Source organism: Channa argus, chromosome 19 (assembly GCF_033026475.1).
Source record: "Channa argus isolate prfri chromosome 19, Channa argus male v1.0, whole genome shotgun sequence".
In the NCBI taxonomy this organism is placed as follows: domain Eukaryota; kingdom Metazoa; phylum Chordata; class Actinopteri; order Anabantiformes; family Channidae; genus Channa; species Channa argus.
In genome coordinates, this window is record NC_090215.1 from 13,866,656 (window position 1) to 13,883,554 (window position 16,899).

General features: G+C 38.7%; 2 protein-coding genes across 2 annotated transcripts; one reads left to right on the top strand and one right to left on the bottom strand.

Moving 5' to 3' along the window:
- Window positions 1-17: 17 nt before the first annotated feature.
- Window positions 18-7,389, top strand: nom1 (nucleolar protein with MIF4G domain 1). Its single transcript, XM_067485981.1, has 11 exons — window positions 18-1,152; window positions 1,250-1,362; window positions 2,130-2,325; window positions 2,495-2,818; window positions 3,190-3,300; window positions 3,581-3,751; window positions 4,487-4,608; window positions 4,757-4,889; window positions 5,412-5,543; window positions 5,660-5,769; window positions 6,526-7,389. Exons 1-11 carry the CDS (start codon window positions 280-282, stop codon window positions 6,701-6,703), a joined length of 2,463 nt encoding a protein of 820 aa, XP_067342082.1. The 5' UTR covers window positions 18-279; the 3' UTR covers window positions 6,704-7,389.
- mnx1 (motor neuron and pancreas homeobox 1) lies at window positions 7,209-11,807 on the bottom strand. The gene is made up of 3 exons (XM_067485985.1): window positions 11,201-11,807; window positions 10,300-10,460; window positions 7,209-9,736 (listed from the first exon to the last, which is right to left on the bottom strand). The coding sequence occupies exons 1-3, from the start codon at window positions 11,694-11,696 to the stop codon at window positions 9,449-9,451; spliced, it is 945 nt and encodes a 314-aa protein (XP_067342086.1). The 5' UTR covers window positions 11,697-11,807; the 3' UTR covers window positions 7,209-9,448.
- Between the last annotated feature and the right edge of the window lie 5,092 nt (window positions 11,808-16,899).

Below are 16,899 nucleotides of genomic sequence, written 5' to 3' on the forward strand. Positions count from 1 at the left end.
TTGCTGCTTGGAATGCCCCGGATGGAAATAGTCACGTGTTTGTAGGTCACATCAACAACATTACCCTCTTGGAGATACATGTGCAATCGAAGGTAAACGTGTGTCTAAAGTTTGGAGAGAAGCCATAAAACGTGTACTCTATTTCTGTTGGTTGTTTCAAACCTTTTATAATTCGAAAACGTTAGTTATTTTTAAAGGAAGGAAGCCCGTAAAATCAACGCTCACCAGCTCACGTTATCCAACCTATCGTTGCAGTCACAGGTCTGTAAATTTGTAGATATGAAGGCAAAATGGAAGCAGGACAGCAAAAAGAAGAAGAGAAATGCAGTCTTAGAAAAGTACATGGTAGCAGTTGATACGTTTGTTAAAAGTAATAGTGGAACCGAAGAAGCGCATACTGACTACGGTTTGAGATTTGTAAAAAGGAAAAGCAGAAAAGAGATGCGTAAGGAAAAGAGAAAAAATAAAAAAAACAAAAGGAAAAGTCATTCTGAAGGTAAAAAGACCCTCGACGATGGTCAAAACTCGGGGATAACAGTTAATAAAAAGCTAAAGAAGGACATGGAAAAGGCACAAAAACAAAATTCAGAAACACAGACAAGGAAGTCCAGTTTTGCTCCAACAGAAAAACCAAACTCTAAAACATCTAAAACTTCTAAAAAAGGCAAGAGAATGAATAAACTTAAAGAAACAAGAAAAATAGCACTCATGGAAGCAAATGAACAAGAGGACCGAGAAATAAAGAAGCTAGAGCGGTGCCTTGGATTAAACAAGAGGAAAAACAAAAAAAGTCTCCCACAGTCATTTGTAGCTGATGGGCTTGATTACATCCTTGGGGTGCTTGACTCTGGCTCATCGGCTGTAGGGATGTATGATGCTGACAATGACATGGACTTGGCCAAAGAGAACTTTGAAAAGCTTGATGAGGACAATGAAGTGGGAGGTGATACGGCAAATGAAGAAAGTGATGAAGATGTGGTCTCACCTGATGATGATGAAGAAATGGTTGAGGAGATGGATACAGAGGATGAGGAAATTGAGGATGAATGGGATGAAAGTGATGCTGCAGACTCAGACAATGAAAACAAAGGAGTAACAGAAGAACAAGCTGATGCCAGTGATACAACAACGTCAGACTCCAAGTCAGAAACTGTGAGTTCATAAAATTGAAATTCATTACTGTCATAGCACTGTAATCGGGTATGTTGTCTAATGGATCTAATTGTGAATTACATCTTCTAATATTCAGGTCTCCTCTACAACTGGTAAATATGTGCCACCTCACTTGCGTAACATTGGAGATGATAAACGCAAAGCAGAGCTTGAAAAACTGAAGAGGAATGTAAAAGGCCTAGTGAACAGGTAGCAGCTTTTACTACAACAAAAGATTGGGTATTATCAAACATTTTATCAAACATTATCAAACATTGTATTATCAAACAAAGGCCATTTTCCAGTAAATGGCCACTAAAATGCACTTTTGATAATAATCAAAATCGCACCCTTTACTTTTCCAATAAAACTCTTCTGCCTATGTATCACATACATAACATGGGGCTTGCTGTGAAATATCCACACTTGGTTTACACTGACTTGTTGGATTTGCATTGACTACATACAAACAATGAAGTTGTACAACAAAAGATATTTTTCAATATGCATTTTAGTCTATACTTGTTTCAGAAAACATTGAATAAATTCCAGTTTACCAAAAGGAAAATCAATGATTTTGTCAAACAAAACCAAAAGATGAAAAAGAAGCTAGACCTTGCATTTCAGAAGCTGGTACTGTTGCCTAATTAGCCTAACTATATATTTTTGGTGGATAATTGTCTGTTGATTGACTAATTTAATTAAATTACCAATTTTTATGATGCTGTGCAGATGCAACCATAACAATTTTATTTTTTTCTAAACTCACCAAGAACAATGAACTGATGGTAGCAAATATCAAATTCTGCTGACAAGGCACTGACTTCCTGAGAGGGATAGAGAAGAGAATTCCTGTCAAACATTAATAGATACATAAACAAAAAAGATTATAAGCACCTTAAGTTGGTTCTGTTAGTATTACCAGTGAAGTTTTTTAAAAAGCGATTGTTCACCCATAATTCCCCATTTTTATTCAGGCTCAGTGAGCCTAACATGGCATCTATTAGCAGTCAGCTGGAGGAGCTGTACATGAGCTGCAGCAGGAAGGACATGAATGACACACTGACAGATGTGCTACTGGCTGCCTGTGTCACCCCGTCCCTAATGCCTGACAGACTACTTATGGAGCACATCCTGCTAATGAGCATCCTTCATCATGCTGTCGGATTGGAGGTAAACCCACATTGATTTAAAAAATAAAAATAAAAACATGCTAAAAAACGGGTTGTTTACAACCTTGTTTTCTTATAATACACGTGCATAAAATGTTTTCATCAAGATATTGCCATCCATTTGTCAATCACTAACATAAAGTAAGCCCAAAATGTTTGTTGTTTTCCAGGTTGGAGCAAATTTTCTAGAGACTGTTGTGCGAAAATTTGACGAGTTGTACAAGAACCCAAGGGAAGGCAAAGAGTGCGACAATCTTCTTGCCATAATTGCTCACCTCTATAACTTCCAGGTGGTGCATTCAGTCCTTATCTTTGACATCCTAAAAGTTTTGGTAGGAGCATTTACAGAGAGGGACATCGAACTAGTTTTGTTTGTGCTGAGGAATGTTGGCTTCGCCCTGAGGAAGGACAACGCCCTAGCTTTGAAGGAGCTCATCTCTGAAACCCAGCACAAAGCCAGCAACTTGGGGTCTAAGTTTCAGGATCAGAACAGGGTAAGGCAAATATTATTACTTTTTAACATTTTCTCTTAATTACAGAAAGGGGGCCTGGTGGCTCAGTGATAGAACGGTTTGAATGCAGAAGGCAGCGAGTTCGAATCCCACAAGGTCTGGCCCCACCTAGCCACCAAGGGCCACCTTGGTGCTGGTCCCGAGCCCGGATAAAAGAGAGGGTTGCATAAAAAGCCATGCCAAACCAACACGTGGAACACGTTCCGCTGTGACAAGCCGAAAGCCATTAATCTTTTTTGTTTTTAATTACAGAAACATTTCAGGTGTTGTCTACGGCATCCTGTAATAGATTTCCTTATTATATACAAACTTTGAAACTTTAATTTTTTATTGTTTTTAAAAAATATCATCAGGTGCGTTTTATGTTGGAGACCATGCTGGCTTTAAAGAATAATGACATGCGGAAGATCCCAGGCTATGATCCAGAGCCCGTGGAAAGACTAAGAAAGTTGCAGAGGACTCTGGTGAGTAATTTTTACAACAGTAATAATAAATTTTGTTTGTGTAGTTTATAGTAGCCATTATTTCTAGCAAGCTTACTTAATATTTACTTACTTATTATTATATTCTTTCATATTATTTTTATTGTGGCATCTACCTCTACCACTAGATGGCACCAGAGTACCGGTTTTACAGACCTGGAATTGCTGATACTTTCAATATAACCATTTGTATGACTTTCTTGACAGCTGTGAACATGTATGACTGCACTTGTGAGTGATTCGTGGTAAATATGTTACTCAGATTCACCGCAGTGCTGGAGGCAGTGACATGAAACTCAGGGTCTCTCTGGACAATCTCCTGGCAGCAGAGCAAGTCGGCCGCTGGTGGATTGTAGGCTCCTCTTGGAGTGGAGCACCCATGATCAGCGAACAAGAAAACAGGAATACAAAGCAGAGTACTTCTGAAGGACAGGTAGAGTATTGGCACCACTAAGTTACAGTACAAGGATACAGTTGATACCCTAGTACAGAGCTGTACTGTAATGTGCTACAGACTTGTAATGTGAAAGGTTTTGAAAGAAACAAGCCAAGGAAGGAAAACCAGCCAATGATATGATGTGTCCCATTTTGCTCAATTTGCAGTTATTGTATTTTTCACTATCGAATTTTAATTAATTGAAGGTTTTATTAATTCAAAAAATTGGTTGAAATATGAAAACTATGTTGCCTTTTTGCCATTTCGCACAACTGATGTACATCACTTGGTCGCTGTTACCAAGACCGATTTGTCCGTATTACAACCCTTTTTCCAGATTTGGGTTGCTGTGTATGTACACAGCGAGCTAAATAGCTCACACAGCAGTGATGTGTGAATTATTTAAAATGGATTGATTGAAGCAATGCACTAAATATTTAAACAGAACTTTTTTAAATGTATGCTTATTCTGAATTTGATGCTTGCAATTTATTGAAAGATATTTAAAACCGTAATAATTAAAACAAAAATGAACAAAGCAGCATGAAGGAAAATGAAGTGTTTCAAAAGGTAACAAAACATGTTCATTGTGTTACCAGCAATCTAAAACTGTTACACAAACTTATACATAGGTCCAGTCAGTATTATTCAGTCATGTCAGCTGTTTGATGAGTATGTTTGGCCTTAACATCATTTCACACTTAACTGTCATGATCATTTGATTTGTTTCAGTTCAGTGCCAAAGTTTTAGAGCTGGCTCGGAAGCAGCGGATGAACACTGAAGTCAGAAAAAACATTTTCTGTGTGATTATGACGAGTGAGGATTACCTTGATGCATTTCAGAAACTGCTAAGGTTTGTTGTGATTTATTGCGTGTCTTTGTCTTTATACTGGTTTTTTATGACTCTTTATGCTGACTTCACAAGGTCATTGAAATTAATTTAAAGTTGACTCAGTCAAAGGGTTGCTGTTTCAAACCAATTTTCTTTGCTCTGTGTGAAGGATGGGACTGAAGGACAAGCAGGAGAGAGAGATTGTTCATGTTCTGATGGACTGCTGTCTTCAGGAAAAAACCTTTAATGCCTTTTATGCTGTACTGGGAGAGAAATTCTGCTCCCACGACCGCCGGTTCCAGGTACTAAAAGCGAAACCTTTTAATGGGAGTCGAAATAAATTACACAATTCACAATTAAACTTGTAAATTGACAATCACCTGTTTGCGTTTTAAAGGTACATAAGTGACTGTACATTTTGCTATGAGTAAAGTTGTATTTAGGGGTTGAATTACCTGCTAGATGTGTGTGACCACCCAGGCTCTTGAGTGTGTGTGACCTGCATTTGGCCTTAAGTTCACCTCTGCAGTGTGGGAGCCTCTCACACCTCTCACCTCTGATATTCTTTGACTCAAACTGTGACTGCAAACAATGGAGGCGAGACCACACTTCCTACATTGCCGCCATGTAGACCACAGGTCCATATCAGAAACTGATGACCATTGTCTTCATCAAAGAGTTTGAATCAGGGCTAGTGGGAATGTTTGCTTTTCACATGTAAACTGGATCTCTTTATAGTTTCTGCTACTAAAAATGATCTGGCTGCTCAGTGTCACTTGGTGCAGTCATACAATCGTTTGATTTGATGCCTTGTATTCTCCTAGATGACTTTCCAGTTCAGCCTATGGGATAAATTCAAAGAGCTGTCCAACCTTTCCAGCAGCACCTTTAACAACCTGGTCCAATTGGTCACCCGCTTTCTTCAGAAGAAGTGCCTTTCACTCTCCATACTGAAAGTAAGTGGTGTATAGTTGGACACTTACTAGATTACATTCATGTATGTGAAGTTTAAATATCAAATTAAGTCGCCAAGACGTAACTCGTAAGGTAAATTTTGTGTTTTTCTGTTTAGGTAATAGAGTTTGGAGAACTAGATAAGACCACAGTGCGTTTCTTGCGTCAGGTTTTGAATAAATTACTAAAAGAAACCGAGCCGGAAGACCTGGTCAGCATATTTGGAAGGTGAGCTTCATTGTGCATACACTGAGGAAATATACACGTGTCAAAGCAAAATAAGATGCAATTTAAAAAACTATGAGTTTGTTCTTGAGCTATGCTCGTGGCTCTTTGAGGACATATCTACTTGTAGAAATCATCAGGATGCAGCAACATGTCAGAAAGTTAACATTTACTAATGAAACAGCTGAGGCTGTTGGGAAGTTGGGATTATTTTTGCAGTTATTCAATTGGAAAGCAAGTATCGAGCAAATTGGAAATTTTATTTGATGACTGTGATGTATTCAATTTACCTCCGAATTTGGAAGTTGAAGTTGCCATTACATACTAGTTTTAGCCAGGTTAGCTGTTGTCTTAAAACATAGGAGTGCATGCCCAACTTTTGGGGATTCTGGCTGGGAACTCATATATTCTGACTTTAGAGTTTCAATTGAATGCACCATAAAAGTCTGGGGAATATCAAAGTTATTACAATGTTTTCATTGGGCAACATGACAGCGTAGGTACATGTCACTGAAATGCCACTCGAGTCAGTAAGATTCATCCACTACTATGAATGTCTGTACCAAATCTCATGTCGATCAACACAATTGATAGATTTCACTCTGGACCAAATGTATGGACGGACAAATAAACATTGGCATCTATGTCACGCATTAGCCTTATGAAAAACTCTATTTTACTGTTCAGCAATGTTGGCTATTGGTCCACAGTATGTGACTCTCTGAAAATCAATGTCCTCCATTGTTTTCCATCCACCAGGATTTCAGGAATCCCCAAGCTAGGAATGCTGCGGGAGGGCTTGAAGCTTTTCATCAGCCACTTTCTGCTGAAGAATGCTCAGTCACAGGGACCAGCTGAGCAAGCAGCGATGCTTTCAGAGCATGCCCAGGTCGCCACCAAAGCCATGGAGGCCAAAGAGGCCAAGCTCAAACTGTAAAAGGCACAAACATGCACACAACGAACATACTTTCAAACAAAACTGTGGAACGGAGGAAGTCTTGTTTGAGCGGAATCAATATAAATAAAACAAAGCTATGATTTACTTTTAGAAGAATAATGATTTTGAATTGAAACTGATACTGTGTGACATACTGTGAATATTTTCACATTTAGAAAATCATAGACTCATTAAGATTATACTTTCTATTCTTTGCACTGTTCTAAAGCAGCGTCTAATGAAATAGCTTAATTATTCTGCAAATACACATTTACATTAAGTTTAGTTTAGCATATATTATAGTCCTCAAATAGAATTTTGAAAGTGTTTGTATATTTGTAAATTTAACAGGGCTTAAAACCATTGAACCTTTGTTTTTTACAAACGCTCTGCTGTTTAACATGTTTGTATCATTTGTTAAACATTAGTCATAGAAGCCTTACAGAACCACCTTTTGCCTGGCGTCATTGAGCTTAACTTATTTGTGCTATTTTCTCTTTTTCGCTCTCATTTGTTGTTCTTTTATGCTTTAATGTTTTTTTTTCCTAAAACCCCCCTCTTGGAGGCAGTGTACAGCAAGAGTTATTATCACACGGGTCACACCTGCTCCCATTCTTCTGGGCATTATTCAGTCTATTTACCATCATAGACAAAAATAATAAAGTCTTATTCAGATGTAAACACAACTGATTAGTGAATATTTGTTTATTTTCCATTCTTTTTGTTGATATTTCCATTTGGCTGCTGTCAGTGTTTACACACCCTGATGAAATGACCCTGGACCCTGAGTCTAGCCTATCCTGTATCCTTGTTGACACCAGTATCTGCCCGCATGGCTAACATACCAGAGTCGTTCTGTTACATTTGATACTTGTGCCTATTAATTGCTTCATCATCCTATAGCTGGAAGTCTGGCCTTAGGTCAGGAATGGGCCACCAAGGTCAGCTAGAGGAAATGTCGTCCACTAGTCCACAAACCACATATAGGCTCATGTTAAAAAGAGTACAGAGGTGTTGTAATTACAAGTAACATTTAAGATAAAGACTTAGGAAGACAAGTAGCACATCCCTCCATCAGCACAACAACACACAAAGAGCAGTAGCCCGTTATAATCAGTGGCAAATGATCCAGAATGTTCAGAGACAAACATGTAAATCTGCCTGTTAACAGGTGGAGATGGTGAGATCAATGGACTGACTGTGCAGTCCATATGCTGGTCATTGTCTGTAGCCGAGAGCCCGAGAGTGGCCATCAAATTTTACCTGGTGCCCCAGTTTGTGCTTGACCCTCAGCTGAACTTTGATTTAGTCCGCTAAGGCTAAAGCAAACGGTTGATGATAACCAGCAGATCCTTCAGTAATCCTGTTACAAATGGCACATTATCAGTGAAACCTTGCTCTAGTTTACCGCTGAAGACACCCAAGAGCTTAGGTGTTACGTGTAGGTGTTTTTCTATTAAAGTGTAAGTCCACGTGGGTCAACTCGTTTTCCTGGTAGCTCAGTCATATTGGTAGATATGGCCCAAGAGTTTAAGATTATAAAATAAAATACAGTAGAACTGGCACATCCTGATGGGATGTTTGGTTTGGATTTGAGCAATTCTGCGCTAATTGTTCTTGTAAAATGCCGGTTGCTAAGACAGGAGGGCAGTTGAACTGTAAATTATATTACTAAGTTACTCTATTTGCATCATAATTAAAGGTACATCATGCATTTCCAACCTGCCGAAAATGATCATTCAAACACTCAACAAACGGAATTAACAAACAAACAAACAAACGCATTACAATTATTTTCTATAATAAGTATTTAAATCTGTCTATATTAAAAATAATACTTTATAAGTTGTTCTGAGGCGAAATGGGTTTTAAAATATTGCAGCCGAGAAAATCGCGCTTGAGCCGGCAGGTTGTCCCTTAAAGCGTTTGAAAAGCTTTATTAATAGAAGTCCATCCTTGGTGGTGTGGTGTGAAATGTTTGCGACTGTCTACTTGCTGTTTGCTCTCACTGCACGTTTGCGCAGATCCGACAGTGCTATTAGCAGTAATTCCCATGACCCGAGCTGTCAGAGCAAAGAGAAAAACACGAGCCTCCGTCCGCGTCCAGGCTCAAACACAAATCATAACTCAGTAGACAAGATGGTAAAAGAAAAAAATTAAAGCATAGGCCTTAAGCCAAAATAGCAAATTCGTTTTATATAGAAAACATTTTATTTCACATTTTTTTTGCACCAAGAGAGACGCTAAACAATAATTTAGCATGCATCGGTATGACCGTTTTTATAAATACAGTATAGAAAAATAAACATAACGTTTTCTTCAGCATGATATCACACATTACGGAAGTATAACACCACAAAGAACGAAACGGGACAAATGGCAGCGGACTATTTACTGTGCGGGCTATGTGATATTATTGAAACACCATTGGAGACAGACTAACCATCACAGCAGGGCAAGATTGCAAAGTCCTGGGTCAGTTTACAGCATTTTGCATATAAACCGTCCAATGTCACCGTTGACCTATTGCCGAGTTAATGATGCTACTATTATAAAATATCCGGCTTTTATTGCTTGTTTAGGATGTGCGAGGGGGGGGGGGGTCATATATTTTGACCCAATTTATATTCTCTTTAACACAAACAGTAATTCCATGTAGATGATTAGATGTTGGATTACATGCAACTGCACTTTGGAGCGACTATTATCCCCACAGTCTTTTTTTCGCCTTCCTCTTCATCAGCTTTAAGCCTGTGGACTTATGTCACTGGCGTGATTCCTCTCGTCGTCTGAAGAGCAGTCTGACGAGTTGTACAGGAAATTGTCGCCTTCATCGTCGTCACTGTCCCTGAAGTCCCTTATTCTGCCGTTTTTCGAGGCCGTTTTGCTGCGATAATCCGACTGCTCGAGTCCGTCTGATTTCTCCTGACCGCTCTTGGTGCCTTTTTGCTTCTCGGCCTCCTGGGCGGCCTGCTCCTTGGCCTTCTTACTTCTCTTCCACTTCATCCGTCTGTTCTGGAACCAGATTTTGACCTATAAAAAGAAGAGTTGGAAATGATGTGTTAATTAATTTAAACACTTGTTAAGGTGGAGGCGCGTCCTGTGACCCAGTGATGACAAAAGCGCGCCACACTGCGGATAATTTTACCATCATGCCCTTTGTTTGATACCAGTTCAACACGCTGTGATTTTAGGTAAAGGCGTAAAATGATGTCAGAATGCATACACATATCAAAAGAAGAAAACTAGCTGTGCGTAAAATATACCTAAAGATTGGGTGAAGGTCACCAGATCACCTGGCGTTGACCTCTGCGGTGTTGCAATTATGTCTAAAGTATTTTTAAATCTGATGTATTAAAGGAATCACTCATCTGCTATTTTCCATAGAAAGTTTGTGTCAGCAGATATAAGAGAATTTAAGAAACAAGTGAGGAGAGGAAATAAAATGTCTTATTTATTTTCATATACATTTATTTTTCATATTAGGAACAAGATATAATGTTGGTTGTTTTTTGTGTTGTTAAAACCCTTACTTATGATCGGTGTAAAAAAAACAAAAAACAGTAGATGACAGATTATACAATAATTTGTTTTACCTGAGTCTCTGTCAGCATAAGAGACGTGGCCACTTCAAAGCGCTTCGGTCGTGAAAGATACTTGTTCAGTTTGAATTGATGTTCCAGCTCGAGCAGTTGCTGACTTGTGAATGCAGTTCGTGGTCTTCTGCACTTGCCAAGTAAGTTGGACTGTGCCTGAGCTGCAAGGGGAAAACAACATCAATGCCACGCCTCTTCCAAATTACAGTTTTTTGGTTAAGTCGGTTTATGACATTAAAATATTCAAAACATTTCTGCTGTAAGAGAAATTCAAGAACCAAACGTCATAATTAGTACAAAACTGCCAGCCATCTGTTGTTACTGTGTAACAAAGTATAATTCTATATCATATCTTTGCTATCTGTTTAAGCAACAAGGTCATCCTACTATGAATATGTCCACAGAGAAGCTATTTGCCACTTCGTTTTGAACAAATCTGTTAGAACGAGCAGAGACAAAAAGCCAGTATCTGGTGAGCAAATAGCATGTCAGCTGTGGGTTTCACGCTCCTCTGCCACTTTCCCACTGTCCATTATCTGTCCATTTTAGTTCCTGTCAGAAAAACCATCACTCCGTGACAGCCTCCTCATTCAGACGGCCATAATATCTGAGGGAAATACCGCATCAGACGTTTGAAAAGGAAAATAAGAAATCCATGTCAGAGTATATCCGTTACAAATGTCAAAGCAGCATCATGGAGGCCTACATTCTTTCTGGATTCTTTATTATATATTTTTTTGCACCTTTTAGAGCTAATTTGTTGACTGCAATCAAACATTTTCGATCACCATGTGTCTACACGCATAATGATAATTAATAGACTGTGTAATATTTTGAAATTTATTTGCATTAAACTTGGCAGAAAACGGCCAGAAGATTCTGCAATGAAACAGTTACTCACAATTGAAATCAGACATTTTGGGCAGCATCATTCCGGCTGTGGAGACCCGGAGCCAGTGATCCAGCTGGAACGTGCTGGCTGTCAGTTTGATGGGATCACTAGTGTGGTGGTGATGGGAGCCGTGTGGGTAGGAGTAGGACAGGGCAGGGTGTTGGCCCGTGAGGGCAGCAGCAGAGTAGGTGTACATGGGATGACCGTAAAGAGCCTGTGCGGGGATCCCTGCGGTACTCTGCGGATGTAATCCAACCATGCTGTGCGGACTGTTGAGGAAACCCGGTTTAGGAATCAGCCCGCATGTGGAAATCCTCGGTGGCGACGGCGTCTCGGTGCGTAAAGAGTCGGCACTTGTGGTCAGCTCTTGAGCTCCCACGCTTCCAGACGACGGGATGGAGGAGGAGGAGGACAGGGAAGTGACCAGCGCAAGCGGAGAGGTCTGCACCTTGGGTGTATCGACTGCTAAAAGCGCGTCAATGCGAAAGTTTTTAGACTTCTCCATCGGGCCCCCGGCGCGCTTCCTTTACGCCTCTGCTGTTGGTAACGAAACAGGAGTCAACGTCGTGTTCCCACCTCTCAGAAGTTATGTTACGGTCCGGAGTATGAGCGAGGAGCTCAGTGTGACACTTAATCCCTGTCAGATGGAGGCGATTGGTGCAGCAGCCTGGCGGGGGTTGTCCCAGGCTTTGTACCTGACCCAACAACGCCTCTCTGCTCTAATCACTGTAAAGCACGGTGTTGACTGGTTCATGCATTCATAAAATATTGCTGTAACACAAAAATGACGATAAGCTTTGGAAAAGTCTGCCGTAACCTTATAATTTTCTGTATATACAGCAATTAGATGGTTTTTCTCGGGGTGGCGAGTAAAAATGTTTCTTGTGACTTATAGAATTTATTCGTTTAATAAATAAACTTATCGCTGTACAGCTTTGGGGGTTGGCCCCACTATTATACTGTGGGCCTGTTTAGCATTTTATAAACGAGGCACTTTCAGAACATTGTATGATATCTAAAATAATCACTCAAATCGTGTGACCTTTATTTTTCCTGCAATGATTTCTCCTACAAGTCCAGATGTTTTCTGTGTGTGGTTTGTGTTGTCGCCTCAGGATTCACCTGAAGGTTCAAAAATGGTTTATTGTTGTTAAAGCAATATTTTAAAAAATAAGATGATGTTATTATAAGATGATGATTTTAAATGACAGTGCAGGACGAGGAGGGTTTTTCGCAGAATAAAACTGTAAGGTTACAGGTCAAACTTCACTTGGTGAATTAATAGCTACTTAAAGAAATACAGGAAGCCTGCGTAAAACGAACATCTGACCGAAGCACCCTTAGGGGCCAACAGGGAAATTTAAGTAAAAGCCCTCCTTCTGTCGTCCCCCAAGCCTGAAGGAGACAGACGCCCACTGACATGTTATAAAAAAGAAAGGTTACACCCTCACATCTCCCAGTGTTATCAGCAAACCAAGTTGTAGTTTTGAGGCTGCTGCCGGTGGGTTTTCTTACAATAAAACATTATTTATGTAAATAATTTCACCTCTGTACTACTAATGCCGAGTCTGTTTTCATATTCAACCCAAACACGTCATATGGACCAAGCCGCTGCATGTTACACTTCCAAGGGACGACATGAATATCTAAAAAATATTTCAGACATTTTAAGCACAAAATCTTAAATGTGATGAGAGGCCCATGCATGTCTCCGGTCTAACAAGCCACTTAAAGTTAATGGAAGAGGAGGTCAAAATGAGAATTATTGACACCCCTGTTGCCCTTAACCTGTCTACCAATAAACCTGATTAGTTTTTGTCAATTCATCAGCTAACCGCGCTCCTGGGACGTTTATTTGCTCAGGGGAAATCAACAAGTCACCTGGTAGTTTTAAAGTAAAGGATCGCCATTTAATTGTGGCCCTTGATGATCATGACCAATTACAGAATGATAACCAGGAGATTGATGTGGGTGGGGCGCGGGCCTGCACACAGACAGACACAGTCAAACATTCAGTGGCGCAAATCGACTAGTTATTAATTTGTGGGTTCTCCAATATTTTTAGACTTTATGAGTTTGTCCTCAGTGTATTTTTGGACATTCATTTTTACTTTCAGTAATAATTACAATAAACTACATTTCCACTTTGGACCAGCATAAAGGAGAAAGTTGAGAGCGTGTCAGCAGTTTTAACAATATTATAGTGTGAAGGACTAAACAACCACCACCTCTGTACATTTAGCAGAAAAAGTTAAAACGTGTTTTTCTCACCGATTCTCACCAATTAAACACATGTTATCAGCTTGATTATCATTAAAATGGCCTGACTTTTGATCGCCACACACCCGATGTGCACCTTGTCCTCAACACGGGTTTAATTTCATTAAGGGCCCCGCATGAATATTTCTATTAAAGCAGTGGTGAAATATGGAGCCATTTAGTATTGGCCTTGGCCGATCAGCCAGATTTATCGCTCCTTTTCATCACATCTAGGGGAGAGAAAATTAATAAGGCGCCCTAGATAGAACCGGAACCTAAAACCTCGGTCTTTCCTGAAAGCTGTTAATTTGTCCCGTAATTACTTCCACAATTAACTAAAATACAAATCAAAGTGACACACCAAGACAGTTTATATATTAATTACGTTCGGTAAATGTGTTCATTATGAAAAGGCAATTTCAAAGGACCTGCACTGTCTCTTAACGCAATAAATACCTTCTGTTAAATTGGCACAAATGGCCGATTCAATGAAACAGCTTAGATACATTCCTAAGTCATAATAATAATTCCCCCCCCCCCCCCTCATAATTACTTTGCCTAATCTCGGTCGCTGAAAACCTTATTACCAATGTCAAAAGCACCGAGATGATCACAACAGGTAGAAGGAAACTTTGAAATCTCCCAGCTCTTTATGAAATCAGATATTACTGGTTACTCTACCTCAGAATGTTATCAATGCACTTTGGATGGAGAGGATATGGTGCCTTTGGTGTTAGGCCCAGTCAGATCTTACTGATGGAGCTATTTCCCTGCCTGTGCTTGTAAAACCTTTATTTGTTCAGCCAATAAAAGCTCGTTGATATAAGTCATAAGTTTTTTTGTTTTGTTTTTGTTTTTTGTTTAGTTTATTTTTTTTTACAAAATATAGTCTATAAGGACTACAATAAAAACTACTACTAATAATATTTAATTATTTTGTAGTTACATACAAAACTGGCCTCTCATTGAAAATGGTGAAATTATTTCATCTTAACTAATAAGAATGTAAATAAAGGCATTTATAGACAGGAAAATCACAAAAAGGCACAAATACATGATGAGTATATTTAATCGGTCTAGACAGATGTCAGTTCCTTAATGGAACTATTGGGTGGGCTTTGCCTTATTATATTTTATTGGATTTGTTATGCAGCTAATAATTGTCATTTATTACCTTTGCATTTATGGAATATTTTTGATTCCTCAGAAGATAATTCACCACAGGGTAACAAGTCAACAACAGTTATTTATAGCTTGCAAGCTGGAACTAGCAAACCCAATGCATTATAACTGACTGTATTTTTGACTGGTGAACGTGTCCATATGTTTTACATTGAAATTATTTTAACAGATATGTTGGCCTTTCTGCTATGGCTGTTAAGTGAACACATGCGATTATAGGGTATATATAAAACTGATAATGATGATGAAAGTGCAAGCTGGAATTAGATCACTGGGAATTGAATCACTGACATTTTCACCTTTGTGTGCACAAGTGTACAATTTTTCAAAAAAATAATATAAAAAATACACTTTTAAAAATCATAACTGATCCCAATAAATACAGACATAGCAGTAAAACACAAATATATGTTTTAAAAAATAGATTCTCATTACACCACGTTTCATATTATAACATAAATACTGTTCATTATGATTTGCACAAAATATTTCAGAAAATTAAAAGATGTGCAAATTTGAGGAAGCAACATGCAGAATAAAACAAAAAATAAATGAGTTGATTTGGTGGCTCTTATTACTTTCACTTTGAGGAGCTATTGACTCTGTAGACTCACAGTAACAGTATAGAAACATAAAATCAGTCTAGTGAACATAATTTGATATCTCTACAACTTGCTGCATTAGAGCATGTGCAAACACCTCACTGAAACAATAGTTATGCAAAGTCCAGCTTTTACAGTTCACCTTCCTGGACTAAAAGGCAATGAACAAATCCACACCCAAATTTCTATTAGTCATTTCCAGAATGTGCAGTATACACATTGGTATTTGCCAAAATATCAACAAAAGAGCAACTGCAGTACTGCACTGTTGACTGAAGCAGTTTGGGTTTTCAGACATATTTAAAGCACTAAATATAGCAAACATTTAATCAAACTTGTATCAATCTCAAAAGCAAAGACTGATACCAACCTCAATACAATACCAGTGCCACAGCTAATTCAAAGTATGTGTTTGCCTTGCTCCATTTTACTCCAGACATTTTCGTGGCTCCCCCTTTGCTCGGGACCAGGTCTCCTGAGCCCTGAGCTTAACACCCTGGAGTTGGTCTAGGATTACATGGAGATATCTAAGACACAGAGACTGTGGGCTGTGCCAACATGCTCAAAACAAACTACTGCTATAGATAAGTTTTGTGGATTCTTGCGTTCTTGCTGGAAACGGTACAAAAACCCCAATATGAGTATATCAGACAGTGTAGTCCAGTGCTGTTCTGATAGAAATTTACTCTCAGTTATTAAAATTAGAATTACATGAGTTATACATCTTTGTATGTTTGATCCTTTCTGTGATATCTGTGTTAAAATATCTCATCTGCAGGACTTTAAGGGATCCTTCTAATGTGAATGATGAGTCACAAAGTCCACAGACCTCCATCAAAAATGTAGCATATTAGATTGATCTAAAGACTTTGAATGTTTCCACATTAGTCGCATTGTGTGGGCTTCTTGCAAAGCTCCAGCCTAGCATAAAACTCCCTTTTATTCTTTTCCTTTAAGTGCAGTACAGCATGCAAGCATTATAGATACAAGAAACAAAATAGGTAATTTGACCTAAAACGACTTTAAATTGGAAAGATTTTTACTTAATTAGGTGACCTAAGTTGCTGAAGCCTCCTAATAGGTTTGGATTTGCAATTGAATACATTTTGCACAGAACAACTGTGGATTTGTAACTTCCATTCTAACTGATTTGAGAAATTATCTATTGATTTCTGTGTTGTATAAATAGGAAGAGTCAGTATTAAAAAACCCTCACATGCCCATATGAATACCTTACTGTAGCTTTAAGCCAGATTTGTAAAACTCTCATTCTATGATTTGATTCTGATTCTTTCTCCTCGAGCTGTATTTCCATACGCCCGGGGGGGAGGGGGAGCAGGAGCAGGAGCAGAAACCAAATGTTAGAGGAAGGCATTTGCTCAGGGGATTACTAAAATTCTACTCTAATCTAAGAGTGGGATCATATCAATATCCTAAACCTGCACAAAAAAGTTACATTTACACTCAATAAACTTAACAAGCTGTACATTTTAGATTTTTGAACAAACCTTGGTTTTGAGTCATAGAGCTGCACATTAATGCACAGCAATCTACTCCAGACAAAGTTCAGTTGTGTTTACAAGTAGTTTTGTACTTAAAGTCAATTTTAGTTGTTACATGACCTTGAATAAATATTTTGAAGGAGTAGTTAATTTATATTATATA

Bases quoted from the DNA above. Each gene is read 5' to 3' on its own strand.
- nom1 (XM_067485981.1), top strand. From the start codon at position 280: ATGAAGGCAAAATGGAAGCAGGACAGCAAAAAGAAGAAGAGAAATGCA. The intron at 3,752-4,486 runs GTAGAGTATTGG...GATTTGTTTCAG, and splicing joins AGAGTACTTCTGAAGGACAG to TTCAGTGCCAAAGTTTTAGA. The intron at 4,890-5,411 runs GTACTAAAAGCG...GTATTCTCCTAG, and splicing joins CCCACGACCGCCGGTTCCAG to ATGACTTTCCAGTTCAGCCT.
- mnx1 (XM_067485985.1), bottom strand. From the start codon at position 11,696: ATGGAGAAGTCTAAAAACTTTCGCATTGACGCGCTTTTAGCAGTCGAT. The intron at 10,461-11,200 runs GTGAGTAACTGT...TTCCCCTTGCAG, and splicing joins CAAAATGTCTGATTTCAATT to CTCAGGCACAGTCCAACTTA. The intron at 9,737-10,299 runs GTAAAACAAATT...TTCTTTTTATAG, and splicing joins TTATGCTGACAGAGACTCAG to GTCAAAATCTGGTTCCAGAA.